We start from the raw sequence: 22,173 nt of genomic DNA on the forward strand, positions 1-22,173 counted from the left end.
ATAAAATTATTTACCCCTTTTATACCAAAACTTTTTAAGTAAAATTGATTCCTCCATAAACTACACTATATGTTTATCTTTGGCCATGTAGCATCTTACATCTGAGTCTGAAAACCACTACTTTGTCCTTTTTTTATGATTTAGTAAACTGAGGCCTGGAGGGGGACTGCGCAAAAACTAACACTCAGCTCTTCCAGCTGCCAGCCCTACCCATTTGCTGACAGGCAGTTAGGCTGCTCCCAAGGGGCAGGCAAGTGTGTTTCAGAGGGCATTTTTATACTTTTCCACTTTGGAAAAAAGAATACTGGTTGCCCTTTCCTTCTAGAACCTGCCCAAAACCTAATGAGATAATGGTGGTTTGGGTAGGGAATGAGGGGCACTAAGACAGTTATCCACACACTGTCCATGATCTACCCACGGACTTGTGCCTCCAAACACTCTTCTTTCTGACTCTTGGTCACCAAAGTGCTTCTCTTTCTGAAGGGAACCTTTAGGAGTTCTAAAGCATCAGCTTAAGACAGATAAGAGAGAACCCTTAAAACTGCTGGCTTGAGGACAGGGATCTTTATCAACAGTTTTCTTTGAAAATAGCAGAACTAGCGTTTGCAAAGCTACATGAGAGCTGGTGACACCTGTGGGCAGAGTTGATGGAGCATTGGTTGCAGGGCCGGGCACAGTGAGGAGTGCGTAGCCCGGCTTCATAAATGTTTGCTGCTGCTGAGTCATTCTTCCTGGGAAACGTGGTGCAGGCAGGATCCTCTCTGCCAAGTGCTGCAGAGGTTATCACTGGCCTTCACCAAGGTCTCCACCGTCAGGTGCAGTGCTCACTGCCACAGCTCGAAAGGACCCCAGGAATGAAGTCCTTATGCTAGTGTTCTGTGTTAAGTCTTCCAGATTCTTTCAGAGATAGTTTATCAGTAGGGTCTTGGCAACAACCTAGTATTGATGGGGCAAAGGAACTTTCAGGTTTAACCACTTGCTCAAGGGCACATGGTCATATAAGCTGCATCTCTTGACTCTCAGGAGCATGGATTTAGGTAAACTATCCATTTTTCATTTAGATGCACACTTCTCTTAAATCCTGAAAAAGTCATCTTGATTGCTGCCAAGCAGACCCATTTCAATAAGCAAAACACCATTTACATCTACACAGAGGTTTTTTTTAATTGAAGTACAGGCAGTTACAATGTGTCAATTTCTGATGTAGAACACAATGTCCCAGTCATGCATATATCTGTTTTCATAGTCTTTTTTATTAAAGGTTATGACAAGGTACTAAATATAGTTCCCTGTGCTATACAGAAGAAACTTGTTTTTTAAATCTATACACATAAGAGTTTTATTGTCATCATAAAAATTATTTCCACTTCATCCCTGCTAAAAAGAGACGGCATTAGGAAAATAATGCTTTCAATGCAAAAGCATTACTTCATGGTCAAGTTGCTGTTTCATACAGTGTTAATGACAAAAAATTTTCGGGCACTGTAATAGGCAAAGAGTGTAAGTAGGTAGCCATGTGATAATCTGCATACCAGAGAAGGTGTTATTCAGACTCTACCCTTTTTCCTCTCTCTCTTTTTATCTTGTCAGATCTGGTTTGATTCCAAGCTGTTGGCTCTCTTAGAGAAGGAGGTCAGACCAGTTTCAGGAATAAGCAGCATTAGAAGAGCAATTGAAGTAGGCACATGGGAACGCAGGTGATAAAATCATTTTGAAAAATAATGAACAGGTAACTTGAGAGCTTGTGGTGAGGGTGGTATCACAGGTTATACCAGGTTATTAATTTTCCAACTCAGCAGTATGCCTCTTAAAAAACACTTAAAGGAAAATGGATATGTCTTTGAAAGAAATGCAATTGGCAGAGGAGAATTAAGGAACTGAGTCACGTCCACAGACCAGTAGACCTGGAAAAGCAAAACTACTTACATTTAAATAAGAATTGTGTGTTTGAAGAAAACGTGCAAGGTATGTAGTTAAGAGAGCAGTGGTTAAGACATTAAAATAGTTGTCTAAGGACCCCTTGGCTCAAAATATTGACGCACCCACCCTCACTGTTTGTTTATTTGTCCTTTTGTTCCCGTCACACTGGATGCTTGTTGAAATGACTCAGTGAACTCCATGTCAACAAGGGAGCATGTGTAGGGTGTGGTCATCAGGCTTTCCAGGTTCCTCCTCACTCACAGGAATGAGGGAAAGCGTTAGCCCGTTCCTCAGTCTCCCCTTCCGTAAAATGGGAAGAAGCACGTTTGCTACCGCAGAAGTTGCTCGTGACTAGGAGCAATGACTATTTTTCCTTTCCCCCAATTTCCCTGTTGCACTCCTCCAAGTGGTGGCCCACGGTTGCCATGGTGACACAGCACAGGGTGACGTTGCTTAGAAATAATGACAACTGGCGGCAGCGGGGAAGCAGAGCCAGAGTGGTGATTAGCCTCCGAGGAGTGCCCCGTCTGGGCGGAGAGGCAACACAAGAGGGAAAGGATGGGAGGGCGAGCCGCACTGAACAAGTCGTGCGCCGATGCTACCCGCCTCCAGCCATTAGCAATCCGGTTACCTAATAACGCCCAGTACCAGACTGCCGTACATTGTACAGAATGTACATGTTGTTGCCAGGTTTGTCCTTTTTTATTACCTTTTTATGCTCCGGGTTTTAAGCGCAGTAAATACTTGTTGTTGGTTTCGATTCTAGCAGTTAGCTCCATTTCCTGAAAGATAAGAGGAACCGTTGACTCACACCATTTTTGTAGCCTGAAATACTTGGGACTTGAGTCATGCATTGTGGATTCAATGGCGATTTTTTAAAGTGTGGCAGGAAATTAATTTTTTTTTTAACTTCCAGGGTGAGTGAAATGACAACAAAATTAAAATCCTATTTCAATAGATTGACCTCTCCCTGTTCCTGAATTCCTGGGTTCTATTTTTCTGCAGAAGTCAAATGGTGCTCTGTAGGGAAATTTTTATTTGCTTAAATATTAATGAAATGCCATCACCTGCATGCCTGACCTGCTGGTATCTTCCCCACCGTGTTCAAACAAACGTGTAGCATTCTGCATCCTTCTGGAATCTTCTGAACCCTTGGCACATCCAATCCACATACCCCATATCTGGTTCTGTGACAGGTGTTTTCCACAAAGTTAGTGGGGTGGGGCTGGATGTGAAAAGTGGTTGGAGAGCTGGAAATTTCTTCCCAGCAGAACCTCTCTGGGATGTGTTCAACACGGAATCACAAATCTTAGGAAGAATGGGACCAAGCAATGGCCATTGCCTCAGGCAACCAGAGCAGAGGAAAACTTACTGTGTCTGGCCTGCCTTCAGAGATGTGTTAACCCCCCAGGGTACCCTATGTTGAGGGTCCATGTGGCTCAAAAATTGGGCCTTTACTTGCTAGAGAACACCAGGGCCAGGGATGGGCCTCCTGGAGCCCAGTTTTATCAAGAAACAAACTCACATCTACTTTTAGCAACCTTTTTTTGCCGACAGACTTCAGGAGCCAGTATTGCTCCCATTCAGAAAGTTTGAGACCCTCTAGGTCTGAGAGCAGCTCCCAGCACCACACAGGAAGACAGGGCTGGGGGTGTTGAGAGCTCTTGGTGCACAGGAGCAGTCTCTGTGCTGTTCTAATAGAAAAGACAACGTCAAGAGGAAGAATGAAACCTCTGGGGTCCCAAGACCTAGATCTGTGTCCTTTTTGCAGCCTGGGACTGGAGTATTCAAGACCTGCTCTTTCCTGGGCCTGAGGACAGCACCCCACCTCCTCTCCTCCCTACCTGGACACCCCACTGGATCTGAACTCCGGAGGAAGAACACAATGAGCTCCCCAAATACCTCCCCCACCCCGCACCGATGTTCCTGTTAGATCCCCTGGCTCAAAAGGCCAGCTAACAAATCTAGGCCAAACCCAGCCAAGCTGATAAGATTTCCAGAAGAGTTCCTAAAAATACATTTCTCCTTAACTCATCCTTGCCAATCACTGCATAATCACAGAACTTTAAGGACAGAGGTGGCCTTAGAAATTGTTGCACCCTCTTGGTTTTTAAAGCTAAGAAGTCAGAGCCCCAGAGAACTAACAGTAAGAACAACAATGGCTGAGAAATATTCCAAACCCCATCATGAGGCTGGAACAAAACAAACTCTAAAGGCAGCACAAACTCTGCACTGGGTATTATGTTCACCCATTCACCTGTTTGTTCATTCAGCCACTCAGTTATTCAGCAAATATTTATTGAGTGTTTACTGTGTCCTAAAGTTTTGGTGTTGCATCAGATGTCAGAGAAACAGATGGACTCTGCCCTTATAGACATCACATTCTGGCTGGGGGAGAAAATGAACAGATAAGTACGTAAATATGTGAGTGTCAAACAGTGTTAAGGCTTTGAAGGGAAATAAAGCAGGGTGAGCCAGAGTGAGGAGGTAGGACTTATACAATATCACATCAGGAATGGCCTCTCCAGGCTGATGTCTGAACATCTGGGAGAGGCACATTCTCCGCAGGGGAGGAACAGGTCAAAACCCCAGGCAGGCCCATGTTTGGCTGCTCAAGGCCCAGCCAAAGGTGATGATGGCTAAAGGGGAGTGGACAAAGTGGGAGGAGGCCAGGAAGGTGTGGGTGGATCATGGAGGTCCGCAGAGGCCACTGCAAGGCTCTTGGTTTTCACCCTCAGGAGGTGGGAAGCCACTGGAGGCAACTGAGCAAAAAAGTGACACGATCTGATTATGTTTTCAAAACATCCTTCAGAATAATACATTGAGATGGACCTGTAGTGGGCAAGGATTAGGAGGCCACTGCATTAACCCAGGGGAGAGAGAATGGTTTAGATGAAGGTGGCAGCAGTGGAGGTGGTGAGAAGGGCCTAGATTCTGGATCGATTAGCAATGTGAAACCAGTGGAATTTCCTAATGTATCAGATGTAGGCCATCAGAGGAAGGGAGGGAGGGAGGGATGGCAGGAAGAGGTGAGAGAAAGGGATACACATTTGGGAGTCAACATTATCTAGCAGGTTTAAAGCTACAGTCTGGAGGAGAGAATGATGAAACAGAGGCCTGGCCGATTTTGCAGCCAAACTGCCTGTGTTCTAGCCCTTCCATCCCCCTTTCCCCTCACCACTCACCATCCATAGGTATACTAGCCTCCTCCTCTCCTCTTAACACTGGCCACCAGGCATAAACTCTTTGCGCTCATCTTTATTACCTTTCACCTGAAAAAACAGTATCTCAAATGCTTCTCAGTAAGTGTTTGTTCTAAGCTAGTACCTGGGACTTACCTCGCTGTTAACCCCCAGGTTAGCACTGTCATCCCAGGAACCTATGAGTTGGCTCTGTGCACGCGCCCCCTCCAGCACCTGCCTCCTGGTTCTTGGGCTTCTCATTGACGCGTGCGTGCTTCCTATGGCACTTTCTGCGCAGATGCTCCTTCTCATCCAGGGGAAGCCTCTGGCTCTTCACTCTCACTGGCAGATCACATGTGCTTCTTATATGCGGAGCCCACGACGGATCCAGTCCCTCTTGGTTGGGGATTCTAGCCATTCCTGCTTCTGATGGCACGCACGCATGCGCACGCGCACACACACACACCCCCCCATATACTTTAGAATGCACTCAGAAACAGTCATAGGATAACCGAGACAATTTCCACAAGGGGAAAAGTACAGCCCTTTCACCCACGTCCTTAATTTCAAGCCAGCTCCACGTGTCCTCTTGTTGTAATAACTCAGGCCTTTGTGTTGCTTTAAATTGTCCCATCTGCAAGGCCTGGACCTTTGAGTTTGGCAGCATCCTTTCTGTGCCCCTGCTCTGAGTGTGCCAAGGGTAGAAGGAGAGAGTGAAGAAACCATAATTGTTCATTTCGGAACAGGTTCACGTTGCCCTACTGAGGTTGTGTCTTCTGGGCTGCTTGTCACTCCCTGGCTTTAGCACTCTGACCGCAGGGACATCCCACGCTTCCAAGCTTCGGAACTCACCTCGGCCTGTCTCAAAAGTAGAACATCTTCCTGACTGAGCTGTAGGAGCCACAAGAGAAAACCTGCCCCCACCTCCATTTGCCTGCCCTCTGCCTGGAAACCAGGCTGTCGCCCTCACTTTCCACCCTCTGTTGGCCCTGTGCCCGAGAAATGAGCATCTTGTTTCTCGCCGAGGCTGAGTCTCCCCTGGAGCTAGTGGGCCCGTCCCTCGCCATCCTTTGGGGGCCTCCTCTGGCCTGCCTCAGCTCTCTGGTCCACACCTCCATTCCTGCCACTTTCCCAAGCTCCTGTTGTGTTTCTCTTCTTCCATTTAGAAAAGAAAGGAAAGGAAAGGGCGGTGATGGGAGAAGCAGGTTCTCTCTCCAGCTCCCCTGGGTCTTCCCACAGGGCGACCTGACAATCCCGTGAGCAAACCTCAGGTTCACAAAAGCGACTTCCCCAGGAGCGTGCAGGTCATCGGTGCCCTCCCGCCTGCCAAGCAGTGGAGCTCAACACTCTCCTGCAGGATACCCCAGATACTCGGGAGAGCTCCGGGCGCTGGGCACCTCACTTCCCGTCCTCCCTCCCCTCTCCGCCTGCAGCCAGTGCCACAGAAACTGCCACCTGGAAAGTCAGTAGTGACTTCTAGCTACCACCAGTTGTCCCCATGCCCTTGATCTCCTGGTGACACTGAATTTGTTTGGCTACTCGGTCCCCCTTGAACCTCTCTCCCAGCACTCTTGATGTGGCACTGCTCAGAGGACCTTTTGTCTCTCCTTCTTCTCCTGTGGTTTCACTGGCTCCTCTTCTTGCAGTCACCTCTGCATCACTGAGCAGAGTGTCCTTGACTCTGTTCAGGTGTTTCTTTTTTCTCTTCTAGATATAGGCGGATACAAATATTAGTATGTGTTTCTGTCTCTTTTTTCTCTCTCTTACTTTAGCCATTCTGTGGTTTTAGCTATCATTTATGAATATTAATTTCAACTGTGCATCCATGACCACGACCTCTATGTCCCCATTTCCAACCCCATTTCCTAATGTCCTTCCTCCTGGGAAGAGCATCAGTGTCCTTCTACCCACACAGGAGCTGAACTTTGAAGTCCTCTTGGGCTAATCTCTTTCCTGCACTCCTCACTCCCAGTCCCCCCAAATTATCTTTTTCTAATGGTTTTATCCCAGCTGCAATCTTAGTCGCCTTCCTCCTCTTCTTTCCTACCCCTGCAGTAAAACTCAGGGCCTGGCTCATTCCTTTTTTCCTGGACCGTTGCTATAATCTCCAACCAATAATGCATCCTGGGCGGTGCTAGCAGAGAGAGCTTCCTCTGGTTGGGGTCTTGTCCAGCTCTCTCCAGTGCTCCTCAGTATCTACCATAGTAACGATTTTATAGCCCAGTCCACTTAGACTTAGCCAAGACCCTATAGCACTGTTCTCAGTGGGGACAATACTACCCGCTATAGAGAACTTTGGAAATTCAAAGGAGCATTTTTGCCCCCCATTGTCCTAATGACTAAGGAACATCTCTGGAATGTAATGGGCAGAAGTACGGGATTTTGACATCTTGCAATGACTGTGACTCCCTAGGAATGAAGAACTGGTCTGCATCTCAGTTCTGAGTGTCCTGCTGGACATTCCCATAGATAAAAATCCTGTTCAGGGTGATCTGGGTCAAGATCTTAACTCTGTTTTACATATTTGCACAGACTGTTTTTTTTATTTATTTTTTATTTTTTAAACAGCCTTAATATAATTGAAATCTTCAAGTGTGCAACAACTGTATGAATTGAGGCAAGATTGTTCTTTAACTTGTGAGGAACTTTAACAGGAGTTGTTTGGCACTTTGAAAAGCGGCATCACCTGTCTTTCCTATGTCATTCCGCATTTGTGTCTGTCACTTAAAATAGTGCTACATTCATACAGGTGTAAACATCTGATCACTTCCTTCTGTCTCCTAATATACTTGTGCCTGAGCGTGGACATTTTAAAACACACATTGTTTATTTTATAATTACTTCTTTTGATATCTTAGTTATATTTCAATTATGGCAATGTATTGATTTTTTTTAATGTGCATATGTTGCCTAGATTATTTACAATTTTCATTTGGTGGTAATTAAAGTTATATTACAAAAATTTTGTCAGCGAAAGGGGATATTGGCAATTGTACGTGTACGGGCAGATGAACCAGCCTTCAACTGGTGATGACGGAGAGAGAGGGAAAAGGAAAAAGTTGAGCTGAAAAGCAGTCCTGGCCTCCAGAGGCTGTGGCTGGGAAGGAAATGAAGGTTCTGACAAAGACTTCCCTGGGAATTCAGGCCTAGACTGCAGCGTGCAGCTCAATAGTCATTCTGACTGCAGCCACCGGGTCCTGGGCATCCAGGAAGCCGGTAAGTGCTGTCAGTCTTAAACGGTATCTAATACAATTGCTTTTATTCTAATAAGACCAGGTCCTGACTGAATTATAAATGTTTAGATAGAAAACACAGGCCCAGGGAAAAAAAACGTAATTTGACTACCAATACACGTTGAATGTATTATACCTGGCTGTGCTTTTAGGAGTCTATTTAGAAATCTCTCCTCTTCTAATTGAAGGTGGGATTTCTTTCTCTGCCCATTCCTGGAAACTATAATGAAGACAGGCTGGAAATTGTCACGTGTTAAAATGAACCCTGGATTTTATGCATTTTTTCACTTGGACTTTAAGATACAAGATCCGAGAGAAGAGTTTTTGGTGGGGAAGTTTCTTTTTTTTCCTGTTGCCATGAAACATTGGCTTATCTGACTGACCTTGGGTGCCTCAGTGTTTAATTTTCCCTACGGAAATATATTTGAAAGTAGGTTTAAAAGAAAAAAGTATCATGTGAGATGAAGATATCGCTGCTTAGAATGAACAGGTGTTTGAAATTAGCTTCTAAAGAGCATCTATCAAAGGTCTGTGTAACGGGTGTTCTCGGAAGGACTTCATAGCTTGTACTACCTTCATAGAAAGACATTCTACTGTCTTCAACTTACACTTCATTTGCTTTACAGCAATGTGTACCTCTTAGTAGGAATCATATCCACCTGTCAGGTGTGTGCGTATGTGTGTGTGTGTGTCTGTGAACGTGTATGTGAGGCAGGTCGATGCCTCATCTAATGCTGATCTGAGTTAGACACCAGAGAGGACTTCTACTACGAATTATAGTTTGGTTGCAGTTCATATATATATGACTTAGGTCTTTTCAATCCCCATGATTCCAAACAAGGAAATTGAAGCCCAGAGAGCTTAGGTGACATTACACAGCTATTCAGGGTGGAGGAGCAACTGACTAGAATCCTGGGTAGAAAACTTCCTTCTTACCCCTAATCCATGCCAAGTTTCAAAACACTGTTTCATTTATATTTTCAATATATTAAAACAATTTTTTAAGTTGTCTAGAAAGAAAAGTCTTTTTAATGACAGTCACTTTTGCTGTGCGCTTTACTGTTTTTCTTCAAAAAGTCAGTGAGGTTCTTTATCGCTTTGGCAGTGGGATTTTTTTTTTTTTGGTCCCCTGGGGTTCCTGTGGGACGGCCCCAGTCAGGGACCTCCTCTCAGTGGCTGTGATTACTGGGCAGGGTTACACCCACTCCTGGAGGTCAGGTGGCTCTCAGCCCACTGCTCCAGCCGGCGGCTGCTCTAGGTCCCTCCTCAGCGCAGGCATCGGCACCTGACAGGCGCAGGGAGGCACCTGGGGCCCACAGAGACAAAATAATACAAAATGATACAAGATCACATGCAGAAATGCGAGGGCTCAGATACAGATTCTCAGGCCAGGGCTTTTACTTAAAATCTTTGCTTCCTAGTTTGTCGTTGTATTAAAACATGGGAGAGAGCACGTGGAAGGTTATTTTATTAAGCTCCAGAAATAGCGGTGGGGATGCTCAGACATAAAGCCACTCACAGAAAAGGAAAAAAAAAATTAAAAAATATTTTTTAAGAATGTAAAGATTAAAAATACCCAAGATGCTCCAAATTAGAAATTAGGAAACTCAAGGAGACATAGTTTCTTTATTGTAATTAGATTTATGCAAAATAAAATTAAAAGCATCCCATAAACCTCTTAATGGATAATGAGTCCTTGCCTGCCTGACTCAGAAATCGGTTTGTTTGGCAAGGATCCTTTAATCAGCTCCGCAGGAGGCCGCCGCCTGGCAGACAGCTGAAACACCTGAGCTGACCAGGAGCGGGCTGCAGGAGCCGCGTGCGGCACAACTATTTTCCTTAAGGCAGTCTTACATTTTGATCAATCTCTGTCTCAAGATCGGACACGACTGAGGCTTCCCCCTTCAAAAAATGTTCAAACTAGCTACAAAGCGCCTGGCAAGGCGAGGACACCTGGGGGTCCAGAGTCCGGGCTTGTTTGAGGGGCGTGGCCGGAGGGAGGTCCCCCCCCACCCCCACCCAGGGTTGTGGAGTGAAAACCGGGCTTTCCAAACTCCGCCGGCTCCATCCCAGAGTGGCGGGGAGGGAATGAGAGCAGCGAGTTCGTTTCTACAGTCAAAAGTCACAGCTTTCTGAAAACCTAACACCTAGAAGAGTCTTAAATATGTTTTGAAAAAATGAAGTGTCACGTAAGTGAAGACCTTAAACATAGATGGGAATTATTTTGTAACGTTGAACAGCAAGTCCTTTGGCATTTCAGGAAATACGACAGATCCTCACTTATCCTTGAACTTCCATCTTGCCTCTCCTTTGAGGATGAGTCAAGCAGTGAACCTCCACATTCGTCACAGCTGGTGCTGTGTGGAGCGGGTGGGCACTGCGCAGCGGCCCATCCGGAGAGAGTCCTAGCAGGAAAGGACTGAGGACTAAGCTGCTGGCCACCAAGGACGGCCAGCCCCCTAAGACGGTCCTCTCTCAGACAGGGGTCCTGGAAACAAAGCCCTGCTCCCCGCACCGAAGGCCGACTTCATCCTTAGCAAACTCTGCAAGTTTTGAGATAGTCTATTTCTCAGATTCTTGTAGAACAAAGTCACCTGGGAGGAGTCTCTCAGGTGTTTTAGTGTATCTAGTTTATTTGGTTTTGTTTGAGTGATCAGAAGCACCGCCACTGGGGAAAGCCCCCAGCCAGCCCTCCTGCAGTTGTTTCTGTGGGAACCAGTGACCCCCAGACCTTGTGACCAGCTCACCTTGGTTCCCTCGGCCACCAAAGGATGCCTGGCAAGAAATGCTTACCACAGTAGTTGTCAAACTTGAGAGTGCTTCAGAGTCACCCCTGAAGGTCTTGTTAAAACAGATTGCTGGGCCCCGCCCCAAGGTTTCAGATTCAGGACCTCTGGGCCAGGGCCTGAGAATCTGCATGTCCAGTGAACTCCTAGGGGCTGCTGCTGCTGGCCCATGCATACACTTTGAAAATTGTGGAGCTAGGGATTCGGGGTGTTGAAGCTCAAATGATTTACCCCCGGGGCAGCTCCTCACCCTCACCCTCAACCTACTTGGCAACAACAGGGTAAGCCAGTGGCATTTGCTAGAATTTTCCTGCAGAATAATATTGAGATTCTGTACTCAGAGACTGTTTCCTTTGGGTTAGACTTTGGTCTAGATTAAAATGAAAATGCTTTTTGGAGGAGGAACAGGAGTTTATTTGACAAAGTTGATCATATTCTGTATACCAGGCACTGAACTGAACTCTGGGGATTTGGAAAGAATAGACTGTCTATTATATATACACAGGAGCTACTACTGAGGGAAGCAGTTGGATAAATCAATGTTTACAGTTCTTGTGAATTAAGGAGTGATGATGTCTACTTAAGAATAATTACCAGGCTGTATTAAAAGACGGGCTGAGAGAGGCCATCGGAAGGGGAGAGAAGGAGTGCAGGTGGACCCCACGTCAGGGTGCAGGGCAGGAGGCTCAGCAGAGCCTCAAGGCCAAGGTCATGCCCCGCTCTGTGAGGGGCTTAGAAAGGCAGGAGGGGAGAGAAGGGGGTGGCTGAATGCCTGAAGAGGACAGGGGAAGGCATACCAACAAAGACACAAGGCCAGGCTGTCACTGGGAACAAGGACTTCGGAATTCTGCCCAGGTTCTGCCGGAAAAGGAGCTAATTGCATGGGATCGATTGTGAGGTTGGAAATTAGACTGAAGCACAAGGAAAAAGGAGTGAAGGAAAAAGGAGCAAGAGCGAAGCTTTAGGAGAAACTTAAACAGGAAAAAACTGGGAAATAATGTGAGCAAGAGACTCAGCCTCCCAGTGCAGCCCAGAAACTTCCAGGAAAACTAAATGGTGCCTGGTAACTCATTGGGCCAACGATGACATATACGGGAGCTTTTGAAGAATTAGAAAGAGGCACCCTCTCCACGCAGACACATTTTAGCAGGGGCCCCTCTGGGCAGGTGAACTAGAAAGCAGCACCCTTTCCTGCCCCCTCTCCCGGGGTGCTGGGGGCTCAGTCAGCAGCGTCCACCAAGCCCTCAGACCAAGGAGGCTCCCTGTCACTGCTGCCAGTGCATCCAGGGTGACTGCTGGGCCCTAGGAGTGTTCATTTGCTTCTCAGTTGGTGGCCCCTGGAGGAAGACGGCAGGCTGCAGGCCTCTGTAGTAACGCTGTGGGATGTACACTTGGGGAAACTTCTCTGTGGGTTCTGCTCCCTTCAGCTGCAGGTAAGGCAGCTGAGAAATGAGGGGCGCTCCAGATAAGTGGCTCCGAGGGCCCCTTGCAGTCAGCTTCTTGACCTCCGTGGCGCCGTGGACTCTGTGGCTGGAGGAGATCCCCCCCAGGCATGATCTGGTTGCAGATACAGAAGTACTGCAGAGAAGAAGCCTGAAACTGCACTGATTTAATAAATATTTATGAAGCAGCTCCTCCTTCCATCCCTTGTATTGGGACAGCACTTTACTGTTCACGAAGCGTTTTAATGTTTCTTCCATAATCAGTCCTTCGTGGCAGCAACCGTGTGATATAGGCAGGAACTGTCATCACCATTTTACAGATGAATAAACTGGATCTCAGAGACATCGAGTTACCCAAGGTCATATGAAGGAGCCTTGGCAGAATCAGGGCTAGAAGCTGACTCTTAGGACAAGGTACTTTCCACTATTCCAGAAGATTCTGTGGCTACCTGAAGACATATAAAAGCCCCTAAGACAGTGCCATCCATAGAAATATAATGTAAGCTACATATATAATTCTGATTTTTTTTTGGTGGGGAGTGGACTAAAAAGAAACAAGTGAGTTTAATTTTAAAAATAATACTTAATCCAGTTTGTTAAAAATATCAATTCACCATGTAGTAAATATGAAACAATATGAATGAGATATTTCCTTTTTTTTTGTACTAAGTCTCTGAAATCAGTGTGTATTTTGTACTTAGAGCACATCTCAATTAGTATGCTGGATTTTTATTGGAAATGTTTGATCTGTATTTAGATTTCATAAAATTTACAACTAAAGAGTAGATTCACATACTCAGGTCAGTCCAAGCATACTTAAAAGTATTCCAGTAACTAAACTGAAGATTCGTTTTTGAGTTAAATTTACATTAATTAAGAATAAATAAAAAATTAAATTTAGTTCCTTAGTGGCACTAGCCACGTTTCAAGTGCTCAGTAGCCACATGGGGCTGGTGGCTTCTGGATAGGAGAGTGAAGCCCAAAGAAAGAACCTTTCTCCCAGGAACCTCCAGTCTGGTAGATGCAATATGTAATTTGGCCTGTGTGTTAGCATCATTTCGTCTTGCCCTTTGATAACTATGGTAAAGGTTGGTCTTTTCCCTCCTCACCCATCATTGCCCCTCTCCTTTGGTGGCCTCCCCTAACATAATTTCAGTCTGCGCTCTCTTCCTCATTCCCACAGCTGCTTGCCTATACCCACTCCAGAAGGTGGAGATTGGAATGGCCCAAGGGAGGCGATATCTTTGATAACAGCAGCTCTGTAATTTTTAGGATTGAAACAGAGAAGAAGCTGGGAGAAAGAGTGGATTCATGAGCGGTTAGGATGGCGATGTATTTAGGTGCAACAGGATGCAACTTCTGTCTTTGACTTGCACAGGACTGGCCGTCAAAACTTGGCTCCTCTGTTTTTGAAAGCAAGTTCACCTTGATAGAGTCTGACCATCTAAATTCTGGTTGGATTTTCATAGTCGTAGAAAGAGCAAAGTCTCTCCCAGTGGGGGAAAAAATGTCTTCTTATCTAGAAGTCTACACAAAAGTATACCCCATTCACTGGAACCGGTTTAAGAGCATTGTTCCTGTGTGGTTTTTAGGAATACCTGAGTAGTTATTCATTTGCCATCTCTGCGTAATACATGTTTGCCTGTTTCTTTTCCTACACATGAAGGCTTGGCAAAGACTGTGCTGCCTTTGAGGAAAAACGTCCCTGCATCGTTGTTGTTCTGTAACCCCGTTGGACACAGGTCTTTAGGACTCAAGGACCGGTAAAATATTTTGCAGATATGAACTACATGTGTCCAGCCCCTCGCTTTGTCTCCGCATTATTGGTGCCTCAGCTCCACTGAATACACAGGCAGAGATGTTTCTTTGTCCCTTGCTTCCCTCATCCTTTGTTCTCACGGGGGGTTAGAGGTGGGGGTTGAGGTAATGAGGGTGCAGGTCCAGGCTGGTCGGTGAAACCCGATCCAGAGTCTTTTTGGTTATTAAGCTCATCTTCTTAAACTCCTGAAGTTAAGACAGTTGATGTTAGCTGCTGGGAATGCAGTGCTGCCCAGCAGACAAGCGGGAGCCTGCCTGGCCCCTCAGTCATTTCACAACTGGAGTTAGGAATGTGTCATAGCCTTCGAGGCTGCCAATTTCCTTAAATGTACATACAATTGTAACTCATTCAAACACTTCTCCTAACAAGTCAAAGAAGTATTGGGATGAAGAAGCGTTTCCCACTAGTCCCAGGCAATGTCCTTCTGAATAAACGTTCCTCAATCAGATAAGCTTGAGAAATGCCATTGCTTCTTTTTCTGTCTTAGAGACTCATTCAAGGCTGAAAAAGCCCTATTGCAAGGAAGCCTGTTCAACTTGGTCTGCCTGGAATTAACTAAACTTATGATTGTAGAACCTACTTTTTCAGGGAACACTTGTGAACCACTCAAGAATTATTGCTCTCTGAACTTACTTGGTTCAGACAATTTTAAATAACCTGCTTCCAGGCTCCATTAAGTTCTTAGTTATAAATTTTTTAGAAGGACGTCAAGGGTAAGCACGTATCTAAGGTAGCCTGTGGCATATACAATATATGAAAATGATCAACGTCTGGTATTTAGTCCTTTATTCATACTTGACTCAGTAATGTTCAATTTTTAATATTTTAATAATTTCTTAATTCTTGGAGGTATTAAAAGAAATGAAGTATGCTGATTTTAGAAATCAGAATTGACTCATTATATTTTGGTTGTAGATATGTGATTTAACTCCAGCATTCCACAGAATAGAAAGTTTTTAGATTGTGACTCTGTTAAAAACTAAATTGGACTAAAATAAGATGAACTTGCATTCATTCACTTAGTCAATGAGTCAATCATCAGTTAAATCAATTGGTTAATATTTTTTGAGAATCTAATAGCCATGAACTAAGGCACTAGGAAGGCAAATGAAAAATACAGATGGTCATTACCCTCCGTGTGCTTACAGCATAGAGAGGAACAGACATCGAGCGAGTAGTAACAGTAGAGGGAAAGCATACGTGATCTGGGAGTAAACATCAGGCGGCTTTTACCTGTCCATCTCAAAGTTCAAATCTCTGTGAACTAGAAGGGATGTAAAAGTGAAGAGCCCACACTTCATCCAGAATGACAATATCCTCATTCTATAGGAGAGACACATCCCAAAACATTGTTTATACCATTTCCAACAATAAAATCAATGGCCTAAATGTGAAATTAATTGGAAGCCACAGTTCTAATACACTGTTTTGGCGATTAAGCACATTAGATTGAACTGTTTCAGAATGCCTAATTATTGTGTCTGCCACACTCGTCTGTTTGAGTCACTCCTAACTTTTGGACCGCTGCCTAGACCATTTCTGCAATACGGTTGCAGTTTCGTATTCTCTCTCTCTCTTATAATGTATAACTTTCCTGACTACATTCCAAGCTGAAAGCTCTAAACTGCACTTTCGCAAATTCTAGATGAGAGCTAAATAGTTTGTTAAAGTGTTGATTCCATTGAGTTTGGGTGTAAGTTGATATTTTATTTGTGTTTTGCAGGTTCATGATTTAAAAGTGCCTGTGTGAAGTCACTTTTGCTGGAAACTGCAGCCCAGGAGCTCTTGTGTTCAAATCTTGTTTTCCTGTCAAGTACACAATTACCGTGACCTTACAAGTGGATGAAGATACCTCAATTGTCTGACTTTGCCAATTGCTTGACTTCAGAATTTTGAAAGGTGGAAGGGAAAAGAAATCCTGCTAAGATCTGAACATCTCAGTGGCTTATTTTCCAGCATCGTCAATAGCTGTGAGCATCAGAACTAAATACTCTCCCAAGGAGTGCCATGATATTGAAGTCACTTTATTAAAAACAGTTGTGTCTGGAAAGCGATCAAGAGACCCGGACGTTTACAGCCAGAGATGACACTGAGCATGCTTTCATTGCGGCGCGCAGTCTTCGAGTGGGGCATGTTGATTGATGAGTGACTGCCTGCCGATAAATTCTCCCTTCACTCTGTTTCCTGGATTGGACTTCATTAAGCAATTTATCACTTACCTTCAGACTTACATGTGGGATTTTTCACAATAGTTTTGGAATCATTGGAACTTGGATTGATTTCATCATTTAACAGAAACGAACAGAATCCAAATTACTTTATCATCATGGCTTTGAATGTTGCCCCGGTCAGAGATACAAAATGGCTGACGTTAGAAGTCTGCAGACAGTTCCAGAGAGGAACCTGCTCCCGCTCTGATGAGGAATGCAAATTTGCTCACCCCCCCAAAAGTTGCCAGGTGGAAAATGGAAGAGTAATTGCCTGCTTCGATTCCCTAAAGGTAAGAGGATGCCCTTCTGTGTCCCATTGATGCCGCATTGGACTTTGCAATGGAATGTTTTTCATTGTACTTTTACAGAAGTTTGACAATTGATTTTTGATTGTTTTCTTATTTGTGGTGACTATTGGGAGATTTTCAGTCAAATGTTTTCATATCAGGCATATATAAATTTTTCACAGATCCGTGTTTAAATTAAAAATACATCACGGTGTATTTTTGGTCTGGCATGACATTCATGTACCCAAGAGTCTTAAATCAAAGTCTGGCTTGTGACAACTAAAGATAAATATTTTATTAACGTTTGATCTTCTGGAGGTTATATAAAGGTGAAGAAATTGAGTGTGTCACTTTTATATACCAGTTTCTCTGATTCACCTCCTGAAGAATTTTCTACTCGTGTGGCTTTCTTTCTTGACCAAGGGCTTCCTAAAGTACTTCTTAATAGGTTTTTCATTCTCTTTGACAATTTGTTGTGGCAAACAGAAATTATTGAGTGCATATTTAATGATCCTTGAGAACCTACTATGTGTAAGTTAACCAATAACATGTAGAATGAATGTGAATAGAAGAAGTGAATATGATTTAGATGGTACCCTTGATGAGCTCACAGTCTGGTAGGGAAAATACAGCAAATAGCCACAATGCAAGACAGAAAGGGACAGGTGCCCTAAGGGAAGAATAGGGAGCAGACTTCTGTGGGGATCTATAGAAGGAAGGGCAGGCTTCCAGTTGATTGTTTCAAGAAATATTTTTGGTTGTATACTGAGTTGGGTAGAGTTTGGACTTGAATTATAATGAAATATCTAATGGAAGGAACTGGAGATGACTTAACCCGTAATTCTTTGAGGTTGATTTTTCCCTAAAATGATGGATTGTATCAATCCCCAATTGCCTAGGAAACTTCTAACATCATCATGATATTGTTTTCAATGGATATAAGTAAAGTATATAGAAAAAAGAGCTTACATTTTAGCTTACCAAACAGTTAAAAAAATGTAGACTCATGCTCTTGATATATGCTTTGGGAAATCATAATGCTGTGAGTTTACAAAATAGTGACCTTAGCCTATTCTTGGGTATTGAAGGGACTGGATTTATTTTTTTGGAAAATTTCATATTAAAGTAAAAAATTATGTCTTACAAGATTTATAAGTGAAAACTGAAATATAAGATTTCAACTCAGATATTAAAGGGAAAATCTGTCTATATGCTAAAAGCAGAAGAATACAACAACAGCTCAATAGAATTATTTTAAGGATTAAAATTTGAAATATTAGATAATACTACCCCTATTTTATTTCTTTTTTTATCACACGAAGTTTATTAGATTAGACTTTAAAATTATTATTTTGTCTACACAGGAATGAATAGATGGATAGACCACAATTCATTTAAACTGTAACAGCATGAACACATTTTTATATTAGTACTTATTTTGCTTTTAGACAAAAAAATAAACAAAAAGTATGTATTTGCATCTATGAGTATCACTAGTGGAAGCATTCACTATAAAAAGCAGCGTAGATCAAAAACTAGAGCATAAGAACATATCTGGAAACAGGTCAGCAATGAATAACTCATTTTCAGGTCACCCCAATCCCTTCATTTTATTCATCCAACTCTTCTCTGGTTGAATATTTACTATTAAAACAACACTTTAGCCAGTTCCCTAAAACTTTTAATTATTTTAACTAGTTAGGGAAATATGCCTGAGCTATTTAGGCTAAGTGTTTGTTAAATATCAACAGGGCAGCAACTGCCAGATCCTTATAATTCATTACCTCACTGTGGAGTCACCAAGGCCGCAACTTTTTGAAGATTCCAGCCCATGGAGAAAGAATCTAGAACAGTTATGTTTAGTATAAAAACATAAAATAAGCCATGAGAATGTTGAGCACTGTTCCAAAAGGAGCTTTAAAAATCATGTTCAGAAGTGTCTAGTACAACCATTTTCACGTGTGGAAGCATAGCTGTATATGCCTCAAGTTGCTAGTCCCCTTTTAGAATTGTGAGTTTTGGGGTTATTTAATCTGAGTGTGATGTTATGTATTTGTGACATTGTCAAACTGTAAAGAATGTGGAAAGAGCCCACAGGCACGAGGAGTAAAACAGATTCGAGTCTAAATACCTGCTCAACCACTTCCCAGCCTTGGGTGGGTCATTTATCACTGCTTCGCTTCGCTGTCTCCTGGGTGAAATGAGGACATTCACCAGAGAAACTGGCTAAAGTGTGCGTGGTGGCCAGCACCATGCTGGCCTGTTCACCTTGCTAGGTGATCATAAGGAATACAAATCCTTACGACAGAGGCTGGTGGGGAAAAAAAAGGGAGAGAGACACTCTAAACTAGCAGCTAAGATGAAAAATTATGACGATGATAATAATGAACTATTTAATTTGTTTCATTTCATGTATTAAAAAAGACGGTGTCACTCAGTAGAATTGGCCTGCAGTAGAAAGGAGGACAAGGGCTTGAAGGAACCCTGGCGGGGGAGTCATTTGACACAAGTTATTTTACCTCCTTGACTTCAGTTTCCTCCTGTTTGAAACTGATATGATAATTTCTACTTCATTAGTACAAGGAGCAACCGACCTAAGACATGCTGGATGCCCCAGCTCAGGGCCAGACACAGTAGGGGCTGGTGATGTTAGTTTCTTTCCCTTCATAATAATGCATCACGGTATCAACACTGATTTTGATAACTGGCTTTACAAGCAAGATGTGGCCAACTTTTAAAGTGTCCAGTTTTTAATGTGTCCAAACTCTTAAGAATCTTCCGTGATAATACCCCAGTGAGGCAAATTAGTCATGACGTTAAAAGAAGTCAAGTTCGAGGCAGACATCATTTTTGTTGTTGTTATTTATTACAAGATATTTTCTGCAAACACTGTCAGGTATTTTTATTTATAAAAATGGATAGAAGGAATCCAAGTTGGCCTGTGTAGAGGCAAGTCAATTATAAGCCTGAGAGATTTTTTTCTTTCTGTTTTGAGTTGTTTGTGTATGTGACCAAGCTTCCATAAATACATACTAAAAGACTTGTGGGTGTTCGGAAAAGAGATTGCTGAGGTCTTTAGAAAGAGAGTTTTACAGATATACTTTTATAAAAGATGTTTCAGAAAATACAGCAGAGTTCTTACAGCACATTTGTACTTATTCTCAACTGTTACCTCGCTGCATTTTATGTGAAACCACAGGACATGCAAGCATTTACGTTTTTTTTAAGTTACAGTATTATTATGAACAATGGAATTGCTCAAGGCTTCTCCAGAGGGCCAGAACATTCCAGAACACCGTGTTCCACAAGTTAGGTTAACATGACAAAATGCAGATTGCTTCATGAGTAACTTAACTTCCCTGTAGAAAAGACCTTGACCAAGTTAACCCCGTCTCTACACCTTTATAATCCGTGGAACAGTTTCCCTCGCAGTTGAGATGTTGAGATTTTTCTTCTCAGATTCCATACCAGCCCCACTGCCTCTGTGATGTCCCCTGAATATGCCAAGCAGCCTCCACCTCGGGCAGCTTGCACTTGCCTTCTGCTCTCCTGGAATATTCTTGCCTCAGTTATATGAAGAGCTTGTCTCCTCCTTCCATCAGGCTTCTGATCAAAACTGCCAACAGCTTAAGCCTTTCTGCCAACCTCATTTCAAATAGTAACTCTCTCATTGCTGGGATCCCATTTCCCCATCGTCTTGCCTTACTGTTCTCCCTGGCGCTTATCACCATCTGATAAACTTTCTATTCGCCTGGCTTTGTTCATTACTTATTTCCCTCCTCCACACTCCTCTGCTCCACGTAGACAGGGATCATGCCTTTTTCGGTCACTGCTGTATCCCCAGAGCCTAAGACAGGGTTTCACACACGGTAGATGCTCACTAAGTGTTTGCTGAATGATAGAGCACATTCATCAGGAAAGTGCTCAAGCCCCTCAGATAGGTGTACTGAACAATAGAAGTGGGTTTCTTACCATAGTCAATGTGATGGGCACCCCGTGTAGTTGTGCAGTGCACAACCTGTGCAGCTGTGTACTATGGCCCTGTTCTCAATATCCCAATAGACTTCAAAATCAGGGAGCTCTGTGCAAGAATTGGAGACACAGCTGTGACTCTGGAAGTATTATACAACATTGGAAAATTGACAAGTAAATTATTCCATTTTCTCTGAAGCTATATATGATGCAAAAACTACTTTGTATTATTACTCTCCCATTCTTTCTAAATTTTAAAACTGTAAAAAAAATATGTCCTGCTCATTTACCTATGGGATGCTGACTAAGTGGGCTGATGGCAAATAATATTTCAGTCTCCATGTTTATGGATGAAAAATTCAAAATTAGTAGTGGTAGATATGTTACCATTTGGAAAGTTTTTTTATAACATACCAAAAAAGGCATCAGAAATATCAATGGCTTTGACCTTAACTTCATGTTCTTGAGCTGCTACTGGGCTCTTAAATAGAGGCTAATTCTTTGCAGAAATTGCTTGAGTGTTTTCTAAGTTACATGCCTAATTTTAGCCCAGTTTGAAACTATAATCTCAATTACTTCATTATCAATAGAAATCATTGTAGTCATATGGAACCTACCGTCTGCTAGGCATTTTTCATGCAATTATTTATTCCTTCCAACAGCTCTGTAAGGTAAATATTATTCAATCAACCATTATAGATGTAGACACAGATTCAAAAATAAAAGTATTTCTCAGATAACTTATAAATGGTGGAGAAGGGGCCTGATCCCAGGAAAGTGTGATTCCAAAGCTGGTACAATCCCTTCCCTCCTCCTAACTCCTCTTACAGAATAATCATCGATGGAATTAATTCTAAAACTCTTCATAGCTTATTAATTTTTATGTTTAACAAGTTTAGCATATTGAAGTGTAAAAAAAATTCCGAAATAGAAGCCCCCATGAATAAACCTGTTTTAGGTATTTGAAAATTAAATATTTTTTAAAAAGAGAAAAACTGTAAGAGAAAGCAAGTCACTTGTATTTATTTTTGTTTGTATCTGCATACAAATATTTTACCGTCGCTTACTAGATCTCAGTAACGAAAATGGTTTGGGTCTGAGGTGTTGGGGTGTGTGTGCGTGCCCACGTGATTCTGAACTGTGCGATTTCAGATGTTATGATAGCGTGATGACGTGTGGGACAGCTTCATACTTTAAGGATTCTTAGACCCACCAATTTTACTTCCTGCCTGAGAGATCCATTTTCCTGTCATAACTTCTGCCCCCCCTCCACCTTGTAACTCAACCACTTCCCCTCGCGCCCTCCCCCGACACTAGTCAGA

General features: G+C 43.2%; 1 protein-coding gene across 8 annotated transcripts in view; it reads left to right on the forward strand.

Annotated features, from left to right (window-relative positions):
• Positions 1 to 22,173, forward strand: part of MBNL2 (muscleblind like splicing regulator 2) — a 149,282-nt gene that overhangs the window by 31,113 nt on the left and 95,996 nt on the right. For 5 of the 8 annotated variants that reach the window (XM_074378443.1, XM_074378439.1, XM_074378435.1 and 2 more), the window contains exon 2: positions 16,106 to 16,882. In XM_074378443.1, the coding sequence (XP_074234544.1) occupies positions 16,709 to 16,882 (174 nt within the window). In that variant the 5' untranslated portion in view covers positions 16,106 to 16,708. Of the gene's footprint in view, positions 1 to 1,590; positions 1,730 to 14,305; positions 14,327 to 16,105; positions 16,883 to 22,173 lie in introns of those variants that run through there. The other 3 variants (XM_074378436.1, XM_074378437.1, XM_074378438.1) reach the window with 3 other exon arrangements.

This window comes from Camelus bactrianus, chromosome 14, assembly GCF_048773025.1.
Source record: "Camelus bactrianus isolate YW-2024 breed Bactrian camel chromosome 14, ASM4877302v1, whole genome shotgun sequence".
NCBI lineage: Eukaryota > Metazoa > Chordata > Mammalia > Artiodactyla > Camelidae > Camelus > Camelus bactrianus.